The sequence below is a fragment of the Capra hircus genome, chromosome 4 (genome assembly GCF_001704415.2).
Source record: "Capra hircus breed San Clemente chromosome 4, ASM170441v1, whole genome shotgun sequence".
In the NCBI taxonomy this organism is placed as follows: Eukaryota; Metazoa; Chordata; class Mammalia; order Artiodactyla; family Bovidae; genus Capra; species Capra hircus.
In genome coordinates this window covers 75,400,544-75,424,883 of record NC_030811.1, presented here as the reverse complement: position 1 = coordinate 75,424,883, position 24,340 = coordinate 75,400,544, and the positions used below count along the sequence as shown (strand labels likewise).

General features: G+C 35.9%; 1 protein-coding gene across 3 annotated transcripts in view; it reads right to left on the bottom strand.

The window, feature by feature from the left end:
* Window positions 1–24,340, bottom strand: part of RELN (reelin) — a 544,299-nt gene that overhangs the window by 220,995 nt on the left and 298,964 nt on the right. For all 3 annotated transcript variants that reach the window (XM_005679214.3, XM_013963255.2, XM_018047261.1), the window contains exons 9-10: window positions 14,424–14,520; window positions 11,656–11,896 (exon numbers count right to left, since the gene is read on the bottom strand). In XM_005679214.3, the coding sequence (XP_005679271.3) occupies window positions 11,656–11,896; window positions 14,424–14,520 (338 nt within the window). The remainder of the gene's footprint in view (window positions 1–11,655; window positions 11,897–14,423; window positions 14,521–24,340) is intronic.

The window sequence follows — 24,340 nt, the reverse complement described above, 5'->3', positions numbered from 1 at the left end:
AAAATAAGGTATTAAAAAAAAACTGAGGTATATTTTAAAGGATCTTTTTGTTAGTTATTTGGCTGTTACCAAACACATTTGGTGGCTTAGTAGACCATTTGTGATAATGCAACTGTTATAAATTAGCTATCAAAAATATATTTTTTATATTTCTTAATTTTGTATCTCTGTGAGATTATGGGTATTCACTAAACTCACTATGACGATCATTTCACGAGGTATTTAGTCAAATAATTGTGCTGTACACCTTAAACTTCTATAATGTTATATATCAATACTTCAATAAAACTGGAAGAAAAAATTAGCTGTCCATATACCTTTATACCTTGTATGGGTAGAGGTGCTTGAACTTCCCCCTTGAATCCAATTCAATTAATTGAGCTGAGGAGACTAAAGTTATTTAAAAAAAGCCCAATACTAGAAACTAAAAGCATTCTTAACATGGAATGAAAACTCAGTTACTGTCTATCCTCAAGGAGTTTGGCAATCAGAATCAGAAGGCATGTTCTGTGTTGATGTCTAAAGGACAAAATTCTGTAAAGCAGTTATTCTTCAATTAAAAAATAAATAAAATTTAAAAAAGAAGGCATGTTCTGGTGCATTTTCTCTACTGAATGGCTACATGGTTCTGCACAACTCATTTAACCCATCTAGGTCTCAGTTTCTTAGGCTGTAGACTGGGGCCACTAATGTCTATATCCTAGAGACACTGTAAGAAGCACAAATTATATTATATGTGGAAGTGGTTTTTTGGAAATCTCTAAGTGCTACAAAATAATTGTTGTTTTATTTCTGAATATGCTATTTTCCAAAAATAAGCTATTATATTCCCTTAGCAGTATATACCCATAGCAGTAGGTTATAGAGAAACAGAACACTTAAATCTATTTTGAACTGTGTTTCTCATTGTAAGTCATTAAAATTCTTCAGAACAACTTAAAACCTGTAATAAAATATAAAAGAATACACTGCACAATACAACATGGTAAAATATTACAATCATTCATTAATTTTCAGAATATACTGAATCATGAATTAGAACTTTAAAGCTCTCCAAATGTTGGCAGATTACCAAACATTTCCCTTAGGAAAACTTAATGATGCAAGGAATCTGCTGCCATTTTTCTTACAGATGAACTTTCATGTGTTTATGTTAAAAATCCAAACAAAATTTGAATTTAAAGAATGAAAATAATTTTAGGAAATTACTCAGTGATTTTAATACCCAGTTGTTTTTGCTTTGCATCTATTCAAATTCATGTCATTTACATGCAATGACAGTTAAAATCTAAACAACTTCATAAAGCAGTTAAATTTCTAACTGTGAGATATATGAGCTCTTGATACAATAAAAACAAGAATACTTTGGAATTTAGGACAATTTTATATTGAGTATGGTAAAAATATAGCAGGTTTTCTTGAACAAACGATTACAAATAACATGTGACTTTCTGAGTCTCAATTTTTAAATAACTTATGGTGAATATCAAATAATTAAGAATTTATTTTGAGTAAAATAAAGATATAAATTATGCAGGTGGTTCTGTATATTTCTTTCTATCCTTAGCCCTCCTAATTACATGACATTAAATATTATTTTTACTTCATTTCATTATTTTAGCATTGACCAATGACACATACTTTATACTTCTAAGTACTAGGAAAGCTCCAATTTTTAAAAATCCTTAATATATCATCCTTATTTGTTTCCATCTATCAATCAAAAATATTTCTCTACTTTGCTGTTACATGGATTTCCTTTACTTGAAAAGCAGAACACACTGTAACTAAGTGACATGGATTTGCCATTCAGAAAAACATCAACAGGAAACATCAGTGCAAATTCCTCAATATAACAAGTCTTTGGCCACAATTCAGGATAGTATTTTCCTAAGGTTGCTCTCTATACTCTGCTGAAAATGTTAATGACTTCACCTCTGTACTTGTAAAAAAAGCACTTGCAATCCCCTCCACCATAGTTTAATTAGGTTTTCATCAAAGAACACTGAGGCACCTCTTAATATTATCTCCCTGGGGTCTAATGGCCCTGATGATTCTTTCAGGTATCTGTGGCCTTACAAATTATTTTTGACGATATCCTTTTAGTTGGAGGGAGTATCCTGGGCATTTGGGCAATGCCAGCTTGCAGAGAGCTGGTGGCAGATGGAATGAAATCTGCCTGGTGTGCCTTCCCCTCCACATGAGCAGAGAGCCATCCATTTCCTCCATTAAGGAGTTGTCACTCAGCCCACCCAGCTGGAAGACCATTTTTGATAGCCAAGCTGGCTGGTGGCAGACAATTCAGATACAAAGTGCACTTTAAAAGGAAGCTAAAACATCATCTGTAGGAAAATTGAAAATGCATGGCTTCCACCACAGCCAATTTTTTAATGACTGTAATATTTTAAGTGATTATTTTTGCCACTTCAGATTGCTCCTTAGAGAGGAGAGGTTTTTTAATTAAAATCTAGGCAATGCAAACAGATGAGATATGAGGAGCAGAGGAAAGAGAAATAAGATGAATAAAATTAATTAAAATGGCATTGTTGGCAGAGACATAAATTAGCCACTGTCTGGTTGGAAACAAAATATACTGGTATAAAAGTTTCTGGATTAAAGTGAGATGTGTGACTGAGTGACCAGAAATGGACTGATCTACAGCATTAGATATCATTGTGTTTTCTAAGCCTGTCACCATGCTATAACTATTATCATATAGAAATATATATTTCCTACATCCTGGTTCAATGGTCTTTAAAGGTATAGACTTTCATGCTTATAAAGAAAAAAACAAAATAGGAAGAGAGTGATTTCTTTCATAGGGCAAAATGAATTTCTTTCATTTTGTACACATTCAATTTCTAGGTAATTTAATACCAGTTAAAAAACTGATAACTTGGCTATAAACACAGTCCAGGTGCAGGAGGGCTGAAGTGCATTTTCTCTAGTCAATACAATAGATTCAACCACAGTGAGCAAATTTTAGGAGTTCAAAGAGTCTTTTTTTTCTCATTATTTTCTGGATTCATTAAGCATTTGAATCACTTTGTACCTTGATTCATAAAGATTCAATTTATGGTATATTTTGTGACAAGTGTGTAATTATTTGGCAATAGTTATGACAATTCTAAAACAGCCATAGTGACAGATTTGAATTGGAGTAATGAAAGAATAACAATGAAAAATTCCACAGAGCAGTTGTTAACCTTGTCTGTAGAGATCAATATGACTTTCACAGTGTCTGAGGTTTTCAGTCTTGCCTCCTCAAATTAAGGCCCAGAACACCAGACACAACGTGGGAGGCTGCAAGATACTGAGGAACAAAAGGGTGGGACTTTATTATACAATGTAGCTGGCTTTGAAAATCAAAACTGTTTGATCTTGGAGAAGTCACTTAGCTCTAGGAGCCTCTTTATTTTCATCTGTGAAATGGGGGCAATTGTGAGGATTAAATGAGATAGTGCAAGTAACATGCTTATTCTAAAGATTGCTAAATCTTAAGAAATCAGTAAATGCTAATTCCCTTCCTTCTTTCATCCCCTATCTTCATTCATTTAACAAACCTTATCTTAATGAGTACCACTATGCAAATAATTGAGCTCTGTGCTGTGCTAAGTACAAAGATGATGGGAAATGTTACTAGGTTTTGTATGTTCATATAGAATAAAATAAATTTCACATTGAATATTGCATTACCTTGCGATAATTAGTGATTAAATGTGTCAGCTTCAGATCATAAACAAACAAGAAAAGGGAGGCTCTGGGGATTTGTTTGAATGGTTATTTTTAGTAGAATTTATTGAACTTATTTGTTTCTGTGTTATTGCCACTCTTGTCATGGTGATTTGGCTCAATTCCATGTTTCACTAATGCTATTCCACATTAATTACTGTACAAATAGGCCTCATTGGGGGGAAATTGTGAAAAACACACTACTTACATTTAACCCTTCATCCCCAAAGAATGCTTATTAGTTTAACAAATTATATTCTGGCTCATTTTACAATATCATGTACCCACCTCTTGGGGGAAACATGACAATAAGAGCAATGCAATCCAAAATGAAGAACATCCCAAGCAAAGCGAATTTAGAGAGACAGCATGCAATTAACCAGGCTGGAATCTAGCCAGAAAATCGCAGTTAACATTCCGATTCTTAATAGAAAAAGACATGAGAACATGGTCTAGCCACAAGTCTTACTGAGCTCAGGTTTATCCTCATTAGAAAGGCAGTACTCAAATCCCTCAAGTCACAGACCAGATAGTTTCCAGTACAGCGATTTGCAAAGCATATTTCTGGAAAGCATATCTGATTTCCTCCTGTTTGCCCTTACAGTCTAAAAAAAGAAAATCATTAAATGGATTTTTGAAACCTTTTTCTGGGGTGCCCAACTTATGGAAGACAAGTTAGGCATTATAGCAGGCAGATATTGCTCTGCCAGGGGACTAGATTCTCAAAGCACTCATTTAGAAATAAATTCTGCTTTGAATGTAATCATCCCTTTAACCATTTGTCTTTGACTTTTTTCACTAGCCTCAACTTGTGTTAAGACTTTACATTTTCAGACAAATTAGTTAACATTTTTTCCATAATTTGGATGTTACAACCTTTATTCTCCATTAATGATTCAACAATTTGTGATAATAGTATTAGACAAGTGATAGCAGAACCCCAGAATGAAAGCTCCAATTCTTATTCAGGACTGGAGATCTGCCTAGTGTCCACTGGGATAATGAATTTGGCAAATGCATAATGTACAAGAGCTATAAGAAAATTAATAGACTCTCTTTTCTGACTTAATGCTTCTCCTTAATGGGTTGTTGATTTACCTAATTCACCTAATGGCTCCTCATTAGGGGCCTTTGGTGTTTGTTAAACTAGGAAAATTGACATTATTATTGGATATTTCTCAACAGTAAATGGAAGAGAGAGGAAGCAGTCTAACTGGAGGTAGAAATAAAAGATTAAGATATGGCCCTTCTAAATTCTGTATACTTAGTTACTCCCAATCCTTGACATACATCTGTAAAATTTAATAAATTACTTTTTAAGAAAAATTATTTTAAATACATTTGATCACAGCCTATTCTAAAGGACAAACCTTCACAACAGAATCTGACATTTAATGTTGATTTACTTCTCAACACAAGTTGACATAAATGTGCAGAAGGAATAATCTGGCATTCTTTGCTATCCATATAATGAACTAGGATAATAAATAGAAAAAGATTAGCAGGTGCAGGCACAGCAATCAGAGTGGGAAGATTTCTTAAAAATAAAAAATACACAGAACAGCACCTATCTCCTAGTGATCTGCATTTAATCTGTGGGTCATTTCCAGAGTTGACAGAAGCCAGTGATTTATGCCTTTGCAAGCTGAGGGTAACCAGGCTAGCTGAGCAGATATAAACATTTATTAACAGTGACTGAGCAAAGAATGCACTCTGTCTCCCACACAGATATCAAGGAATTGTGGATGCCTCATGCTTTCAAAATACAAATTTTGGCTGCCACCAAAGATGGGGGTAAATAAACAAAAGTGAAGCAGCTGCTTGACCAATATTTACCTCCATGGCATACTGATCCATTTGGAAATTTTGCTTCACTGGGTACTATTAAAGGATAGAAAAAACAAAACCCAAAATATCTCCTCATACCTCTTTCCAAATCATTTGTTCCTGGGTTCTTCTGAGTACTTTCCTGACCTTTGCAGGTCTTTTCTTTAACAGTGAGTTATAGAAAGCAGGTAGCTGCAACAGCTCCAGGCTGACCCTTTAAAATTTTACATTTAGCACTTTTCTTTGAACTTGAAATTAAGGACATTTTCAGATTGCAGTACGTGTGTTTGAGGAGTTGGGAAGAGATAACTTTGATGGATTCTTCTGGATGTTTCAAGAATGACTAAGAAAACCTGGGCACTAAGTTCTCAAGCTCTTTATAGACATGCAGTGTTTACCTACTGTAGATACAAAATTTAGATCAAAAGGCCTTCCTCACAGTGCTGGCAAGTACAGATGATTCATGAAATGCCACCATTACTACGGCTTCTTTTACTACTTATCATAACTATGGTTATTATTATTTATTATCCAGTATCCATGCTACTCAGTGGAGATACGTATCAGAATCCTACCCAAGGCAAAACACTGATTCTTGATTCTATATGTTTGAAATGGAAGGGGCTGAAAAAAATCAACCATTTCCCTTAAACTTTGATGACAAACCCAATACCATTCTCAAAGAGTCAGAGCACCAGAAGTTGCCCTTAGATTAATCATTCTCCCATTTCAGGCAGGAAGAATGTGCCTTCCACCATTAAATGTGGCAAAACACCCACAGCCACCTTATAGTGAGAGGTGCTGCCAGGGAACGGCAGCTGTGGCAGCAGTAGCCAATTCCAGCAACTGCAGACTGACACAATATATCCTGTATCTTCAGAATAGAAACAACTGACACAAGAAATTTTTGATTAGTCTAGAAATCATTTATAAAAGTATAAAAAAAGAAAGGATGCAATTGTCTAGAAAAGAAGGAAATATTATTGAAAGTGAAAGTGAAGTCACTCAGTCGTGTCCGACTCTTTGTGACTCCATGGACTGTAGCCTGCCAGGATCCTCCATCCATGGGATTTTCCAGGCAAGAATACTGGAGTGGGCTGCCTTCTCAAAAATATTATTACAACCAGTAATTAAGACAGGTGATTCAATATCAAGTGAGTTTAGACTCCTTGCCTTTCTGAGTCCACAGCTGGCTTACTGTGGAGACTGCTAATGAGGGTGGTGCTCTGGGGAGCTTTCTGACTTCCAGGACTAAATTTACAGGCATTTAGAGCCCCACCTCTTTGGTTGTGAACAGAGGGCTGCTTAGGGATTCATGGGAAATAATAAAATCATGATGGTAATTAGAAACACTCTAAGAATGTGTTGCCCCCTTTCTTACACATGGGCAAGCTCTCTGGAAAAACACTGGATGCTAAGTCAGACAAGGCCATGAACTTGCAAAGAGAATGGAGGAAAAACACAGATGGCTGCCTAAGAAGAACATATTAATTCTGTAACCTCTTACAGTCCTCTTTAGCTTACCAATCCAAATAAAAAAGCGCAACAAACATAAGTTTGGGTTCTACATTAAAAGCTGATACTGTTAGACACCTACTTCATATTAATTACTAAAGAGCCAACAGATGGTAATGGCTTTCTACCAACCCAGGACAGATTTAAACTGGTGACCTATAATTGCAGTTCTCCAGATCACATAACTCCTTAAGTTAATTACTCTATTTGGTCTTCTATTATTCTGCCCTACTTGAGATAAACAAGGACAATAATCCAAATAAAATGGATTTAGTATTATTACCAAAGAAATGGGAAACAAATCTAAAGAAGATAAGGAAAAATATGTACTATGAATTCTAGTGACTCATTTTTATCTTTCCTATTTGACCTGCCACTCTTAAACTCTATTTTCAACATCAACATCCTCACTACTATTACTTCATTTTATGAACAGCACTTAAAAATCATTTGTTGTTAATAATGAAAACTACTATTAATTTTTTAATTATGTAAATGTCTAGTGGTCCTAGTTTGACTGCCAAAAGTTACACCTATGGGAAATACTTGTGTCCAAACTAATCCATTTACTTCATTTAATTCTGATATCATCTTAATGACATACATGATGACATAGTTTGTGAATTCTGTATTTTTCTATCCTATTCTTCCTTCTGCCCTCCTAATTGGGGTTGTCAGCTCAATCCTTTGCCTTCTACTTATTTTTCTCTATATTCACTTCCCTGCGGAGCTTATTTGTACTCAAAATTTTCAATGAAGAAGACACGTACTTATTAAAACCTTTCTATATGCCAGGCACTGTTCTAAGGTTTACATGTATCTTCTTATTTAATTATCACAACAGGAGATGGATTCTACTATCATTCCTGTTAAAGGTGAGGATACTGAGACCAAGAGGTTAAATAACTTGCCCAAGACCATATGGCTAGTAAATGGTGAAACCAAGATTTGAACCCTGTTAAGCTCATTTTCTTAACAGTTTTGCTATATCCAGTCCCATTCACAATATTTTTGCCCTCATGTCATCTTTGAATATAAAATTTATTTTCTTTCTTCACAAATTAGATCTTGGTATTTTTTCAGCTTTTCATTTGTTCAACTAGCACAATGTATCATGTGCCAAACCCTGGAGATTCAAAAATAGCAGAAACAGTTCCTAAGCTTAAGAAGCTAACACGCTAACTAGGGAGACAAACATAACTACAAAGAAACACTGTAAATGCTCTCATAGATGTATATGTATGCTGTAACAGAATGTTGAAATAAGGTGCCAATAAAACAAGTGCTACTCCTCATTCCAAAGTGAAATGATGGACCAAATATAAGGACCTGGTCCAGGAATTGGACCTATATGGATTCTATATGCCGCAGAGCATCAGGGACAATGTGCCACAACTACTAAAGCCCGAGTGCCCTAGAGCCCACATGCCACAACTACTGGGCCCATGCGCTGCCACTACTGAAGCCCGCTCACCTGGAGCCTATGCTCTGCAACAAGAGAAGCCACTGCAATGAGAAGCCCCACGGTTCAATGAAGAGTAGCCCCTGCTCGCCACAACTAGAGAAAGCCCATGTGCAGCAAAGAAGAGCCAGTGCAGCCAAAAAAAAAAAAAAAAAAACCCACCAAAACCAGTCATCCAGAGAAGAGAATATATAGTACAAATGGAATAAAGCTAGATCAAGATAAAAAATATGAGAAATACCAGAATCTTTCAGTCTACTGTCAGAGAGTGATGGGGAAGAAAACAGGCAGATAAATTAACAAACAAATGTTAGGAAGAAACATAAGACCAATAGGGAGCATTTAAGTTTATATTTATTACTTGTAAGAGCACAGTTATCAGGCAGCTGAGAGCAAGAGTTCTGAAGTCAGATTCCTGTATTTGAATCCTGGCTCCGCCACTGGTAAGAGCAGCATTCTGGACAAGTTACTCAACACCCCCACGTCCACTTTCATCTTTTTATAGGTTAATAAAGATCAACTCTATGAGATTATATACAAAATCTCACATACATACCTAGAATAACAAGTCCTGAGAATAATACATGGAAAATAAAAAGTAGCTGTTGCTACTTAACCAAAGAGTATCCTATCTGTGCTTGGACATTTTTCCTTGAATAAATTCTACTCTGTAATGAAGCACAATGAAGCACTCAATTGATGTTACACTCAGTCTCTGATCTAGTTAAGATGTAAGCATCTTGGAGACTTTTAATGAGTACTATTTAGAAAAGACAACATATAGTCTGAACAAACAAACAATACTCTCAAAACTAAAAAGTCCAAAACAAAGCAACGTTCAAAACATGTCTTATGACCAATAGGAACACTGAGATATGTTTTCTAATTGGTTGTACTCTGTTTTCATCTCAGAGGCCACCCATTAAAGGAAAAATATTTGATGAAGAAATTGCATACAGTTTTAATAAACAATTTTTATTTCTAGAACTTCAAATCACTTGGCAAAAGCAATTTTTTCATGCTAGAGGTGTGAGTCAAAATGCAAGAGGTTGGTCATATAAATGAGTTAAAATGACAATCTTAGATTTTATCATTGCACTTATTTAAAATTTTTAAAAGAAACATGAGAAAAAACCTTCTATGTGATAGCCAAAAACTCTGGTACAAACCATTTCTACAATGATTTTTTCTTAATAGGCAACTAGGCAAGTCTCAAATGTGTGATTAGTAAGCTTAGGAGGAAGATGAGAGACCACAAAGCACAAGTATACTCCACACAAAGTTGTAATTTAAGTAACCATTACTACAAAGGAAACCCATACTTCATATATTTTTAACATGGGTGGTACCAAAGTACAATGCATTAAGAAACCAAAAAGTTAATTAAATTAGTATAATGATGGCTTATAAAAAAGGCACAAAAAGTACATATAATATATAGTAAAGGGAACTGAGATCAAATAATTACCAAATGATCATCACGGGACAAGAATGTGAATCCCAGGCCCTGAGGTCTCCATGTGTTTCCTGGGTTTACATATCTTGCCAATGGTGAACAGTGACAACAGAAATCCTTCTCTTAATCAAGTAGTAGTGGGATATGATACAGCCTATCCTTACAAAGGTTCTTTTCCACGCCCATATGAAAGGCATCCATGACTCTTTAAAGGATCCAAACGAACCAAAGTTTTAGAGTCTTTATCAGAACAAATCTCCATAAGGCTTACTGGGTGTTTCCTCATGTTGACCAAAGATGATGTCCGTTCCTAATGCTAGTCAGTATCTAGAGTTTGATTTGCTAAGCACCAACTTAACTGTGTCAGGAGGGTTTTCTAAAAAGGTGAAGGTTTCCTAAATAATTTATTTATTTTTTATTTTTTGGTCATACCACATAGCATGTGGGGTCTTAACTTCCCAATCAGAGATTGAACCTGCCCCCCTGCACTGGAAGGCAGAGTCTTAACCACTGAAGTACCACCAGGGAAGTACTCTAAATAATTTGCAACCCATAAATTATTAAAAGGAGATGAGTGTCTTAGATCTCTATATTCTGCTTGTGACTTCTGTGACCTCACCCCCATTCAGCGCAGAGGTCCTTTTTTTTTTTGGTAACAGTAAGTCACATTTTTAAAAACTCTCCAATCTGCATCTGTACTTTATTTTTTTCATACTTGAAACTTGAGAGAGTCCAGTTGAAGATCAAACGGTATCTTAAAATATTGCCTTGACATAGTATCTTACTCCACACACTCTCTGGGCAGGTAAGCCAGTGATTTTAATTCTCATTCAAAAAGTGAGCTTTTAAGACTTTAAGGTTTCATCACTGGTCATATCTTCAGACTTCACCACAAGTCTCAACTGAGTATTTATTTTAGACAACCATTTCAAACACTGTCGAAGGCCTCTGCTTTGTGCTATCATCTTCTAGCCTTTATGTATGTGATTTATGATTCTAGAAACACTAGTCTTCCCATCTGGCCAACTTGAAATGACCCTTCAGTCTATTCCTATTCTCTTGGATAGCCTTCCTAATCCCTCACGTCTGGATCTAGCACTGTATATTGCATTTCTACGGCACCTTAAACTTTCCCAGCAAATCAACAATTATGCTGTTTTACACATGCATGTTGCTATATGTAACCTCCCACTAAACTGACAGACAATAAAAGGAAAAGACATATCTGCCTTTTGTGGTTGTATTCTCCAGGTTCAGCCCAGTACATGGCACCATGGGTTCTCAAAAATACTTGTTCAAAGGATGAACAAATGAATGATTTCCCATTCTTACAGGGGAGGGTAAAGTGATATTACCTATTCTTTTAATCATGGTTTTAGTAAAATACTTCATGACCTCATGGACTATACAGTCCATGGAATTCTCCAGACCAGAATACTGGAGTGGGTAGCCTTTCCCTTTTCCAGGGGATCTTCCCAACCCAGAGATCGAACCCAGATCTTCCACACTGCACGTGGATTCTTTACCAGCTGAGCCACAAAGGAAGCCCAACTGAGCAACTTACACTTAATAAAATACTTAAGTAAAATAGTGGTTTAGTACAATTTGGTTTATTGAGCTTTAGGTTTTAGGGAGAAGAGAAGGAGCGAAAGAGAGATCAAACCTTCACTGTAGCTCCTGGGAAGAAAAGCCAGTTGCCCGTGTCTACTGGATCCAGATTGTCTTCTAAAACAACTTGTCTGTGAGCTGAGTTGATGATGAGGATGTTATCTAAGGCCCAGCAGGCTTCATACACTTCACCTACTCGTAGATTTTCCTGCTTCCACTGAAACTGGACATTCTCCCCTTTGGCATCTTCAGGAAGGTAGAGGATGTGGATGATGGTACTGACATTGGAAGGTGCTCTGGAGAGATGAGAATTGGTGCCACAATAAAGTTCAACAGTGTCCACTTTATCTTTCTTATAGATCCATTTTGTTTCTTAATTAAGATTGTGGTTTTCTTATCTTAAAAACATTACACATTATGGGTGAAATACTCATAATCTTATACCCCTAAACCTTTTAATATATGTGGTTATTAAGATGTCCATATTGAGTGATGGGAGTTTAAATATCAAATGTCTTAAAGAGCACCACTTTTAAAACAAGGCGGGTAGTAAGTATACTCAGGTAAGTCAGTAAAAGGATAATTGAAGAGAAATGGTACACAACTGCCTTGGCTCTTGTAAAAAATCAAAGAGTATCCAGCACAGTATTTTGTAAATGGTAGATACTCAATCTAAAACTATATACTTTATATGATACTAAGAAGAAAAAAAGGAGAGAAACTGTAAAATTATCTTAATTTTAATTCTTACTTTGAAATTTTATATCTATTAGTTATCACGGTATATTGTATGCTTCAAAATCAACATTTACATGAGTTACTTTATTTCTAGAAAACAAATATTTTTTTGTTTTGAAAATGTGAGATTTGCCATGAGAATTAAATGCTTTCATTTAGAATTCTTTGGATTTCCATGCATACCAGTCTTTAAAAACATGATATAATTTAATAGGATTTTTATATCATACCTGCTGAAATCTAGGTCCTTTGCTATTTAATATTTATGTTAAACATTTTATTTTACCAAAGTAGAAACCTGCTGTAGTAAAAATGATGGCCTTAGCCAAGATTAAAAGTGGTACTAAAATGCAAACTAGTAGTACCTGGGGCTTACTATAAATCAGTTTTGAAAGGACTAGAGAAAAGCCATATTTTTCACTCACCAATGAAGCACATATAAATCTGTAGGATTGTCAGTGTAGATTATGAATGGTGTGCCTTACCTTTGGGGGTAATCAATTCCCCTTTCCTTTAAAATATTTAATGATGACTATGTTTTTAACTTCAAAAATAATTTAAATCAATGAAGATAGTATATTCTAGTTTTAGGAAGTGATTGAAAATATGTTCACTCTGATCACTAATGGTAAATTTGCATTGATGAGAATGATAGTTTGGTGCTTGGCCTAAAATTGAAAGTCTTATGTAGTGAAAAATAGAATCAGCTGAATGTGATCTCTATATCTTATAATTAAACGTATATACTCACTATTTATCATATCAGAAGCATACAGCTGTTATTCAGCAAGAAATATATACTACAATTTATCTAAACTATGAAATATATTAGAGAAAAATGGAGGCATATGAGTAAAACTTCCAATACTTATGCTGCTTTGCTTAAAGCCGTTTATATAAATCAGTACTTAATATGAATGCATTTTCATTATAACTACCAAAAATTAGAAGGAATAGTAAATGCTCTGTTATAAAATTGGCAATTGGCACAGCATGTCAGAGCTTGGCTTGTACCAGATATCTATAAATAATATTTTATTCTGTCACAGAGGGAGACAAATCTATGAAAATCCATGAGTTAGAATTAATTTTCTCAAGTTTTGGTTGAAATAGAACTTGAACTTATGAGATTTTTATCTTTATTTCAAATACTAGAAATTTTTAATGTTAAAGATTAAGAACCTAGTATTTATTCTGCTTGCCCAAATAAATAATATTTTTTTCAATGTGGAAATACGGTAAGGAAAATAGCATGAAAAATAAGAAAACTGTCACAGAACTTATGGAAAATGTTCTAGTTGAGTCATACTAATTTAAGAACTGAACTGAGCGGAAAAACCACTTAATAAAATTTCAAGGTATTTTTTTTTCCTTTAACTACCTCACCATACCTGACATTAGCACCCATTCTGAAGTTTATTTTATGATTTAAACTGCACAAAAATGGTTAACATAGTCTGAGTTTTGCTAAATTTAATCAAATATTTTCAACCTGAATGAGCTTCTCCCTCTTTTAAGCATCCAACCTCATTTTCTTATGAAGGGATTTTTTTTTTATTAAAGAAAATGTAATAAATGATTACAACTCACATCACAATTATAACAGAATTTTAGAACTGGCCCTTGGGAAGTTAGAAGGAAAATTACAGAACCAGGGATTAGATCCAAAAGGCTGTTAACTAATTGTCATCACAGACTGGAAAGAATTTAAGCAGTAATCTGATACATTTCTAGGCCTATAAACCAGGTCACAGCCAGGCTACCTAGAGAGACAGATGGTGATGTTATTTTGTGGAGAATCCCATCAGAAAGGTTACTATCTCAAATGTACTTCTACCAAAAATAGTTTATAGCCACCACTGACAGTGGGAAGTAGTGAATGGAAAATGACACTTTTAACAGCATGTCCTTCAAACAGAGCAGGTAATATGCAGGTAAATATGTGCATTCAGGTAATTCAACATAATTAACAACCAGAGTACTTTTAACCATGAAGAATAAAGCCAGTGATAGAATGAAGGTAAACAGGGAAGCGGAAAACCACCTACATCAAAATTTATGACGATACTTTAAATGATAACAAACCTAATTTTCTCAAGCTGAATCCAGTCCGCAGTATTATTCTTGGCATATGACACGATGATACAAGGGTCTGAATAACTATAGCGACATGAACCTGAACCTGTAAGCAGCAATAACAATAAATTTCAAAGTTAAAAAAGAACAGTGTGATTACATATTATCCTTCCTGATACATACTCTAGATAATTTTCTAACCACTTAGTTATTTGATCATTTCCCAATTCTTCTAACTATGCTAAAACTTCTTGTGATCTATCCTGATAAATATTAGATAAATAATTTTGAGTTAAGAAAAAAGTAAAGTGCAGGTCTCTTTAGAGATACATGAACTTCTAAATTAAATATAAACACTCTGTTCTAGGCCAAGAAATATCTGAATATTATAGAATGATTAATAATGCCATTATGATTCTTGCAAGTTAATATTAATAATGCTTGTATTAAGTGGCATGTCAGTCATTCAATTGCATGAAGAGTAAAAATAGCATTCTTCTGTGTGTCTGTTATTTAACTTATGATGTAGCATGCTGCTGCTGCTTAGTTGCTCAGTTGCATCCAACTCTATATGAAAAATTAAAATACTGTAAATTCAAGTACTAAATGAATGAGAACTATTAGAGATGTGATTGATATTATTCTACTACAGCCCAACATCAAAGATTTGAAAGAGAAACATTATTTTCCATTGTGGATATCTGGTCATTTTTTTTCACGATTATTTTCAGTATTGGATATATGAAAACCAAAGACAGTTTTAAACTCTGATAAGAATTTGTTTTAACATGTTTAATGAATTCTTATAATAAAACACACTCCCCAAAACAGCCATGAAACATAAGCCAGAAGTTTACTGGAACTCAGTAGCAGGGTTTTTATACTATATTAAAAACAAATGAACCAAACGAAAAAGAAATAGCATATTTTATGTTTAACTTTCCCCCATCTGTTAGAGGAACCGTGGTTTTAGCAAACAGCATCTGTTGATGGTTTTTATATTTGTAGTACTCAAGAGTTCCAAGCTTTAATCAGACTCATTTATTTTATTTCAGTGGTGTTTAGTACAACACCAGTTAGTTTGCCATCGCCAAGGCTGGCAGTGAGCTAAAAAGGCCAAACAGCAGTTTTCCTAGATTTATTCTCACAGCTAGAATGTCGATGAAAAAAGGCTACTGAAAAGAAAGCTACACAGTAACCTTGAGCTCAAACAGAAACCTACTTTATGCTGTTTGATCATTTAAGTTCTACCTTTCTTAAGCAGCTGCTTAAAATAAATATCAAACTGTGGGGCTGGAAATGGAAATGGCCAGGATTATATGAGACAAACTTCAACACAAACACGTATGAGGTCTGGCAGACAATTTGTTTTTCAAAAGGCAGTTTACACTAGCCTAAAGAATGTAAATGGTATTTATGTGTTCCTTTCTGTTTTGTACATGGTTAAGTACTAAAAAAGCAAGTGCCTGAGGTGAATCCCCAAAATGGAAAGGCGAGAACAAATGAAAACCAAAAATGTTCCTCACAGTGGATATTGTTTACAAATTGAAAAAGAATAGGAAAGCTGATAAACATTAAAATAAAAAATGTGTTCAATTATGACTCTGATAACCAATATGACCCCTCTCCTATTTTCTTATGTTATCATCTCACTGTTGGGAGAAAAAGTGTTTACTGTTGTGAGAATAAGCTTATTGTCATTGTCCAGCTGCCAAGTCATGTCCGACTCTGCAACCCCATGGACTATAGCACACCAGGCTTCCCTGTCTTTCACTATGCAAACTACTCCGGCATTCTTGCTGCAAGAATAGTATGATAAGTTTATGATGCACTCATTAAAAGAAAAGGTACTTGGCAGGTAACTCACTTTTACTTACTTAGTCATTATATTATTTTGTATTTAAAATGTTAATATCTTCTGAACCCATCTCCTCCTCATTATTGTCGATGGATTCTCAGTAGCTCTTGCCAGAACTTTGCAATACTGATCAGCTGGTCTCCAGACTCACATGTCCTCACCCAGCCACACTACTGCCAGTGCTCTTCCCACAAGTGAACTGAATCTTGTTACTCCCTTCTTATAATCCATCAACAATTTCTCAGTCCCTTCAGGATAAAGCAGTACTTCCAGCCCTGGTGACATAAAGGTGCACGGATCCTACAGACTAAAGGTGTACCTTGGAAAACAGAACTAGCCCAGGGTTATCTTTAAAGGGTTACTACATGAAAAGACAGCTCAAAAGCCACAGGGATTCCAACAGAGGAGTGGATAGCTAGAAGACCAGGACTCAGGTATTAGGTACGAATGGACAGCCAGAAGAGAGGCACTGCCCATGCCATGGGAACTTCCCCTCCTGGAAGAAGCACCACCCAAGAGAATCAGCTGGCTTTGTGTACATGCTTCCCTTTGGGGCCACTCCTATCAAACTACCATCCCAAATGGTGCCAAGCCAATGAATAAATGGTTCTCCACTCCCACTATGAATATAGCTGTTCCACGTAGACTGGGTGAATTTCTTCTTCAGATAAGCCCTTCTGAACTGCAGCCCCACTGCACATAGACTTGGGTCAGTAGAGTAAGATTTGTCCTTGCCCAGATTGAAAATGGTTGCTTGACTCTGTCTGCAATGAGGAGAGGAAAGAGTTAATTAACATCCATGTGCCCAGGTGCCTAAAGCCATCCCCAACTCCCTGCTCCCAGATGCAGTGGTGCAGAGGTATCACATACCTCAAAACACCTCTAATGCAGTGAGGAGACAATAATAAGCAGGTGCCACCTGCAACAGGTACTTCTTTCTTTCCCCTCTTAAATCAAAGATCTTTAACTGCCAAAGCTGATATTTAAAACCAGAAAGGAAAAACAACTCAAATGGAGAATGAAAAATATCCTCTCATGTACAGGTTCATTTTCTCTCCTTTGGATCACTTCTGATGTACTTGCTATCCTTCATTCTAAAGTAGCAATTTTGCAAAGATTTGAAGAATTGCTGAAGATAGGAAGATAACTTAGAACTATGGTTATAAAAGTATGGTCTGAGAACCATCAATGGACTTAAATGGGTCTGAAAATGCAAACTCTTTCTTTGGTTCTTACTGGCAAATGAGGAAATTTCATATATTATCAGTTTTACTTATATCAAGGATATAAGCAGCCTACAAAGTGATGAAGGGTTCCTAAAGTATGGTATTCATAAATAAAATTGATGAACTTCTAGAACTCACTGGGAACCCTAATCCAACAGTCAAGGAATTCTGGTTTCCATGTAGAGGTACACACACCAGGATTGGGGAGGACAGGATATTTATGTTAAAGGTACCTCATGAGTGTTATTTCCAGTTGGTCTTGGTTGGCAATTCTTGATTTAAAATTGACAGATAAATTAATAAATTATAAAGTAAATCTACATTTACTTACTATAACTGTCATTTGCATTACTATGGGTTATTTAGTCAATCCCATCGTCCATAATGATAGATAATTTTTTCAGCAACATTTCTGAACTAATATTGGCTTAAAGTTTGTCCTATACTTAAGACATATATGTACTGCAATATAACAAGCCATCTCTACACCTTTGCTAAAGCAAATACCTACATAATGCCTTGAAACTATCTTGCAACAAAACCACCTTTCATTGATGATGTCCTGAATTTGTGCTATTGAATTTGTGGCTAGAATTTGTGCCATTTTAATAATTTGCTCTGTATTATCAAATTATGTATAAAAATACTGTTTTAACAATTTTTTGGGAATTTTAACATAAAATCATATATCTGTGTTCATTCTTATTAGATTCCATTTCCCTCTCCAGGGGATCTTCCCAACCCAGGGATCAAACCCAGGTCTCCCACATTGCAGGCAGACGCTTTACCATCTGAGCCACTATATAGGGAAGTACTATATATATAGTTAAGAAAAATAGATACCACAGAGTAATACCCTCATCTTTTCAATCACTCTACCAGTGTACTCTGCCTTCCTCTTGTTATAATGGATGAAGTGCTCTGTTCTAAAGAATGGTGAACCTTTTCATGTGGTCTAGATTCCATCTCCAATGGCTCTTTAAGAATTCCCCTCTCTTTCTCTTGTATCATCAATTTCTTCCAATAAGTTTCCTGGATCATTCCTATTGTCATACAAACATAGAAACATACAAAGTATCTCCCATCTTAATTTCTTTTATTGATGTCACATTTGTATCTTCTGTTCTTTCCAATCCTATTTTTGTCCCACTTATAGGAAAACTTCTCAAAAGGGCTTTCCAGTGATTGTCTCCACTACATCATAGCCTATCTTCTGTCCCTTCCTCCATTCAGACTTCTACACTCAAGCACCACCCTGAAACTACTCTTGATTACGTGGCTGGGGACTCCATGTTGCCAAATCAACAGATCATTTCCCCATGTTCAGGGTACTAGACTTCTCATCAGGATTTGTCACAGCCCATCCTTTCCCCTTAATTGGATAACTTCTTCTATCTTCCACTACCTTCTTGATCTTTCTCTTGCTTCACTGGCTGTTACTTCTCATTCTCCATTGTTGCCCTTTTTGTTCTTGATCTCAAATTGTTTTGGTGGCTTTCTCTTCTCTCTACATTGCTTCTTTTTACTTCGAGTCTTTAAATAATACCTACAACAAACATCTGTATGCAGGTCAAGAAGCAACAGTTAGAACCGGACACAGAACAATGGACTGGTTTCCAAATTGGGAAAGGAGTATGTCAAGGATCGTCACTCTGCTTATTTAACTTTATACTCAGACTACATCATGAGAAATGCTGAGCTGGATGAAGCACAAGCTGGAATCAACACTGCTGAGAGAAATGTCAGTAACCTCAGGTATGCAGATACCACCATCCTTATGGCAGAAAACAACAAAGAACTTAAGAGCCTCTTGATGAAAGTGAAAGAGGAGAGTGAAAAAGCTGGCTTAAAACTCAACATTCAGAAAACTAAGATCATGGCATCCAGTCCCATCACTTCATGGCAAATAGATGGGGAAACAATGAAAACAGTGACACACTTTATTTTCTTGGGCTCCAAAATCACTGCAGTGACTGCAGCCATGGAATTAAAAGACACTTGCTCCTTGAAAGAAAAGTTATAACCAACCTAGACAGCAAATTAAAAAGCAGAGACATTACTTTGCCAACAAAGGTCCATCTAGTCAAAGCCATGGTTTTTCAGTAGTCATGTATGGATGTGAAAGTTGGACCATAAAGAAAGCTGAGCACTGAAGAATTGGTGCTTTTGAACTGTGGTGTTAGAGAAGACTCCTGAGAGTCCCTTGGACTGTTAGGAGATCAAACCAGTTAATCCTAAAGGAAATCAGTCCTGAATATTTATTGGGAGGAATGATGCTGAAACTGAAACTCCAATACTGTGGCCACCTGATGCAAAGAACTGACTCATTGGAAAAGACCCTGATGCTGAGAAAGATTGAAGGCAGGAGGAGAAGGAGATGACAGAGGATAAGATGGTTGGATGGCATCACCAACTTGATGGAAATGAGTCTGAGCAAGCTCTGGGAGTTGGTGACGGATAGGGAAGCCTGGCGTGCTACAGTCCATGCGGTTGCAAAGAGTCAGACATGACTGAGTGACTGAACTGAACTGATATTTCCCATGAGATCCACATTTATAGATCCAACTGCTACTTACCATCCCAAAAGGACATCTCAGGTTTATTAAGTCAAAATCAGAAGAACTCGTTTTTCACCTTACAAATATTCAGTATACTTTGCATTTCAAATGACACCACTCCAGATGTTCAAAGAAACTAACGAAACACTAGATGTCATCTTTGATTCCTCCCTTTCTCCTTCACTTCCCACTTCCAACCCATTAGCCTGGGAGTTCTGACTCCAAAATACCACTCAGCTTCTATTCTCCACTAGTGCTACCACCTTAGTCAAGTCAGGGTCATGTCTTGCTGGTCTTCTTGCTCCCCTTTTTATCCTCCTATAATTAATTCATCCTCCACATGGCAGTTATAGGCCTTTCAAAAACAAAAGAGTCTTTTAAAATGTTTTAGTGATTAGGCCAACCTGGCTTAAAACTCTCTCAAGGTTTCTCAGTCCACTAGGAACAAAAGGATGAGCTCATTGCAATGATACATTAAATCCTTCATGATCTTAGAACATCCCTTGTACCACTCTTCTTTTCACATACTTTGTTTCAGCCACTTTGGACTTTCTCCTCCCTAGGCACTCCATCTCAGGCCTTCTATGTGCCTACTCTCTGCCTGCAATTACACTGATGATGTCAATATCCTCACACTCTCTTCTTTCCTCATTCCATTCATGTCCTATCCCACAGACTCTCCCTTGGTTTGTTCCTCTTCTTTCTCATGGATCTGTACAAATATCACCTCCTTAAAGAAATCTTCCTTGATCATTCAATCTAAAGAAGTTCACCCTGTCCAATCATCCTGCATCTCATCACTCCATTTTATGAGCGTATAAATTTATCTCATCTATTTACTTGATTATTTGCTCATTGTCCATCTCCTGTTAGAATGCAAGCTCCATCAAAGCAGTGTCTGTCTTGTTTACTACTTGTGTCCCGAGTACCCAGAACAGTCATGGTACACAACAGAAATCAGCTCTGGCTGGACCGTGAATGAGTTTGCTGTAATTTGCTTATTTGAGATTATCTAGTTTTTGTTTTTACTGAGATATATTTATACTAGAAAGGGGGAACTATAACCATGGATGGATGGGACTTAAAGATTTTCAACTTTTCTCAATTGGGTCAAAAGTGAAAAAAAATTTGAGAGCTGTGCTTTAGAATATTTGTACTACATGTATCCTTACCCAAGATTCATTTTGGTACTGTCATATAGTCAATGGGGCAATAATTCTCCAACATTAACTAGAAATTGCCCTAAAATGACTTAGATGGTTACACAATCCAGTTTGCCTTTAGAATAAAAATATCAGAGACAGATTACATGAGTAATTATGATACATTTTTATCAGCTAAAGTAATATGAAGAATAATGATAGCCAGATGAATTATTTTACTTATTAGTAAAGTCGTATTGTAATGGCCCAGTATAATTAAAAATAAACAGTTTGCAAAGTCATACAAAGTACTCATAAGCCACACCGAATATCACCCCCAAGGCACATGTTCTGACCTCTCCATCAGGAATCATTTTCTAGTACATTAAGAAAAAAGTTTCTCAAATGTAATATCTTCTTAATTGTAAGACATTATTTTGTCCTTTCAAGTTGATTTGTTTCTGTTTGGATGTTTAACTAGATTAACACATTGTTCTAAGGGAGAAAACCCACTTTTACGTCTAGGAAGAAACCTAATAAAACTGTAACTTTATAGAAAAATATTACTCTAAATTGTAATGCTATAATTGATGATAGGTGTATCTTATCATCGTATAATCTTAACATTATATAGCCTTATGCGCATCTCAGTCCCTCAGTCGTGTCTGACTGTGACCCTCACAGACTGTAGCCTGCCAGGTCCTTCTGTCTATGTGATTTTCCAGGCAAGAATACTGTAATGGGTTGCCATTTTGTCCTCCAGGGGTCACACAGTCTTAAACAGATGAGGGAATTCTATATATTAATAAATTCAATGCTTGTTAGTATTACTGATAATTCTATATAATTTTTAAACTTCATTTTTTGGAGTGAGATTCCCTCTGATACATTGTCTTCCAGATAATGTAAGTGCAATGTGGAAATGAAAACTGAGAACCAAAAGAGTTATCTTCCTGTTTGTTAGCATCACTGGTAAATGTATTAGAGGGGAAGAAAGGCAACTACTTGATAAGAAAAAGAAGGTGCTCTGGGAATAAGATAGCAAGACATAACAGTATAAGGAGACATCCTTCATAGGTCTTTAGAATTGATAGAGTGGAAATCTGAGTTTGCAGTACCTAACATCCAGATAAAACAGAAAATCTGACCAGTTAAAGTTTTAGCAGCATCCACAGAGGAAAGAAAAAATTCCAATAATTCAAGAGAACTATTATAGTTGCTTTGAGCAGTTAGGTACTACTCTGCATGCTCATTTTACAGGTAAGGAAACTGAGGCAAAGAGAAGCTAAGCAATTTCTCAAGGCCCAAATGGGATTCAGAATTGGGCAGACCAGAATCCATGCCTTCAACCACTTCACTATACTCCTTCCGGTGCACAAAGCACACTTGAGAAAACAAACAAATACTGCTTGATTTTCACATGGTCAGAACATGTGGGGACACGCTTCTGTGCTTCTGCTTCTACTCTGGCTCCTGCTTTGAGCCATATGTCTCTGTTTTTGGTAAAACCTAAAGGACTGAACCACCTCTAGTCTCCATATCAGGTCCACTTGGAAATCACTTTCTCTGTAGGTTCCCTGCCCATTCTTCTCCTTCCCCTGCCTCCATAGTCAGTCACCCAAAGCTGCATACCCTCCTGCAGATTTACTGAATCTATGCCTTTATTTTACCTTCACCATTACCTCCTTAAACCGTCTCTCACACAGATCAGTGTGGTAACGTACTATCTGAGTGCTCAGAACAAACACAAAAGGTATTGCACTGATAATTTCTTTGGTCATTTGCTTTAAAAATCCATAGAAAGTTATTTAAAAGAGATTTAAAAGAAAATATTTGTATTCCAAAGAAGTAATATTCTAACATTTCCCAACTCAAAAAACTTTAATTATGTGAAAAGCATTAATCTGATACAATGTTACAATCAGGATTAAATTTAAAATAATAGTGTAATCCACATTTGTATCCTAAATAACGAATTCCATAATAGTTTATAAATCTGTTTCTGAAATAATTATTTTACTATAAGGAAACAATAAATACTTACAAATGTAAAACAGTGCCTAGTACTTGTTATTTAAAAATAAAGAAAGAAGAGTGGCAAAACTTATTTCTATAAAGTTGTTTCCTTTACTGTTACTGTTAGAGAGATTCATCACTATGGTTGTAAGAAACATTTTTAGTAATCTGTTTGACCTTTGAACCACTTTACTCATTATAAAATTGCAACTAAAATTGGTATCAATTTTTACTCCAGGGCTCTATTTAAATAGTACCATCCCTACTATAATTTACAAAACAATAGATAAGCAACTTTTCACTTTTGTTATAGGGAGTCAGGTCAAGATGATCAATCTAGCAATCAACCAACCAATGAGTCAACCAATTATTAAAAATACTTCTGTCTGAGGTACATGCGAACTTAAAAGCCTAGTTATTTTCTCATGATTCAGTCCCACTTCTGTTGACTTTGGTTATCATTCAGGAAAAGCCAGGATATGTATAACCTTTGAGTAGCCTTCCCCACTTAAGCAGTAAAATATCATTCAGAACTGACGTTTACATAAGGCGTGTGGCTACCCGTTGGCAGTCCACATGGCTGTTCTTGTTGGCTATTCTTTCTGCCAGGTTATCACTTCTACACAATTTAAGCCTCTGATCAATGGTTACATCCTCCAACAAAATGTGACCCCTCATGTGCTGACCCTGATTAATTTTCTTCATGCATTCAGTACTCCCTGACATTTATTTGTTTGATATTCATCAGCATGTCAGCCTGACCAGGGCAAAGATTTTCTTTTACGAATCCTGTCTCCCCAGTGCCTTAAGAGCTGCTTCACATAGAAGAGGAGCTCAGAGAACAGTTGTTGAATGAATGAAATTGAGGAAGCAGTTGTCAGTTAAACTCTAAGAAGAGAATTTTTTTGGAAATGCAACGATATCATTATTATTGCTATTGTTACTACTGGCTCTTTTGCAGCACTTCTTTTCAGCAGGATAAGGATATGGAGGTGATTTATATCCTGTGTCCACCAGCAGAGTGTGTCACTCTTCTGGGAAGAGCCAGAAGGGGCAGCACATTCGATCACTCATGCTGAGAATTGCTTGGGTAACAACATTACATGGTTTGGCCGATGTTGCTTTT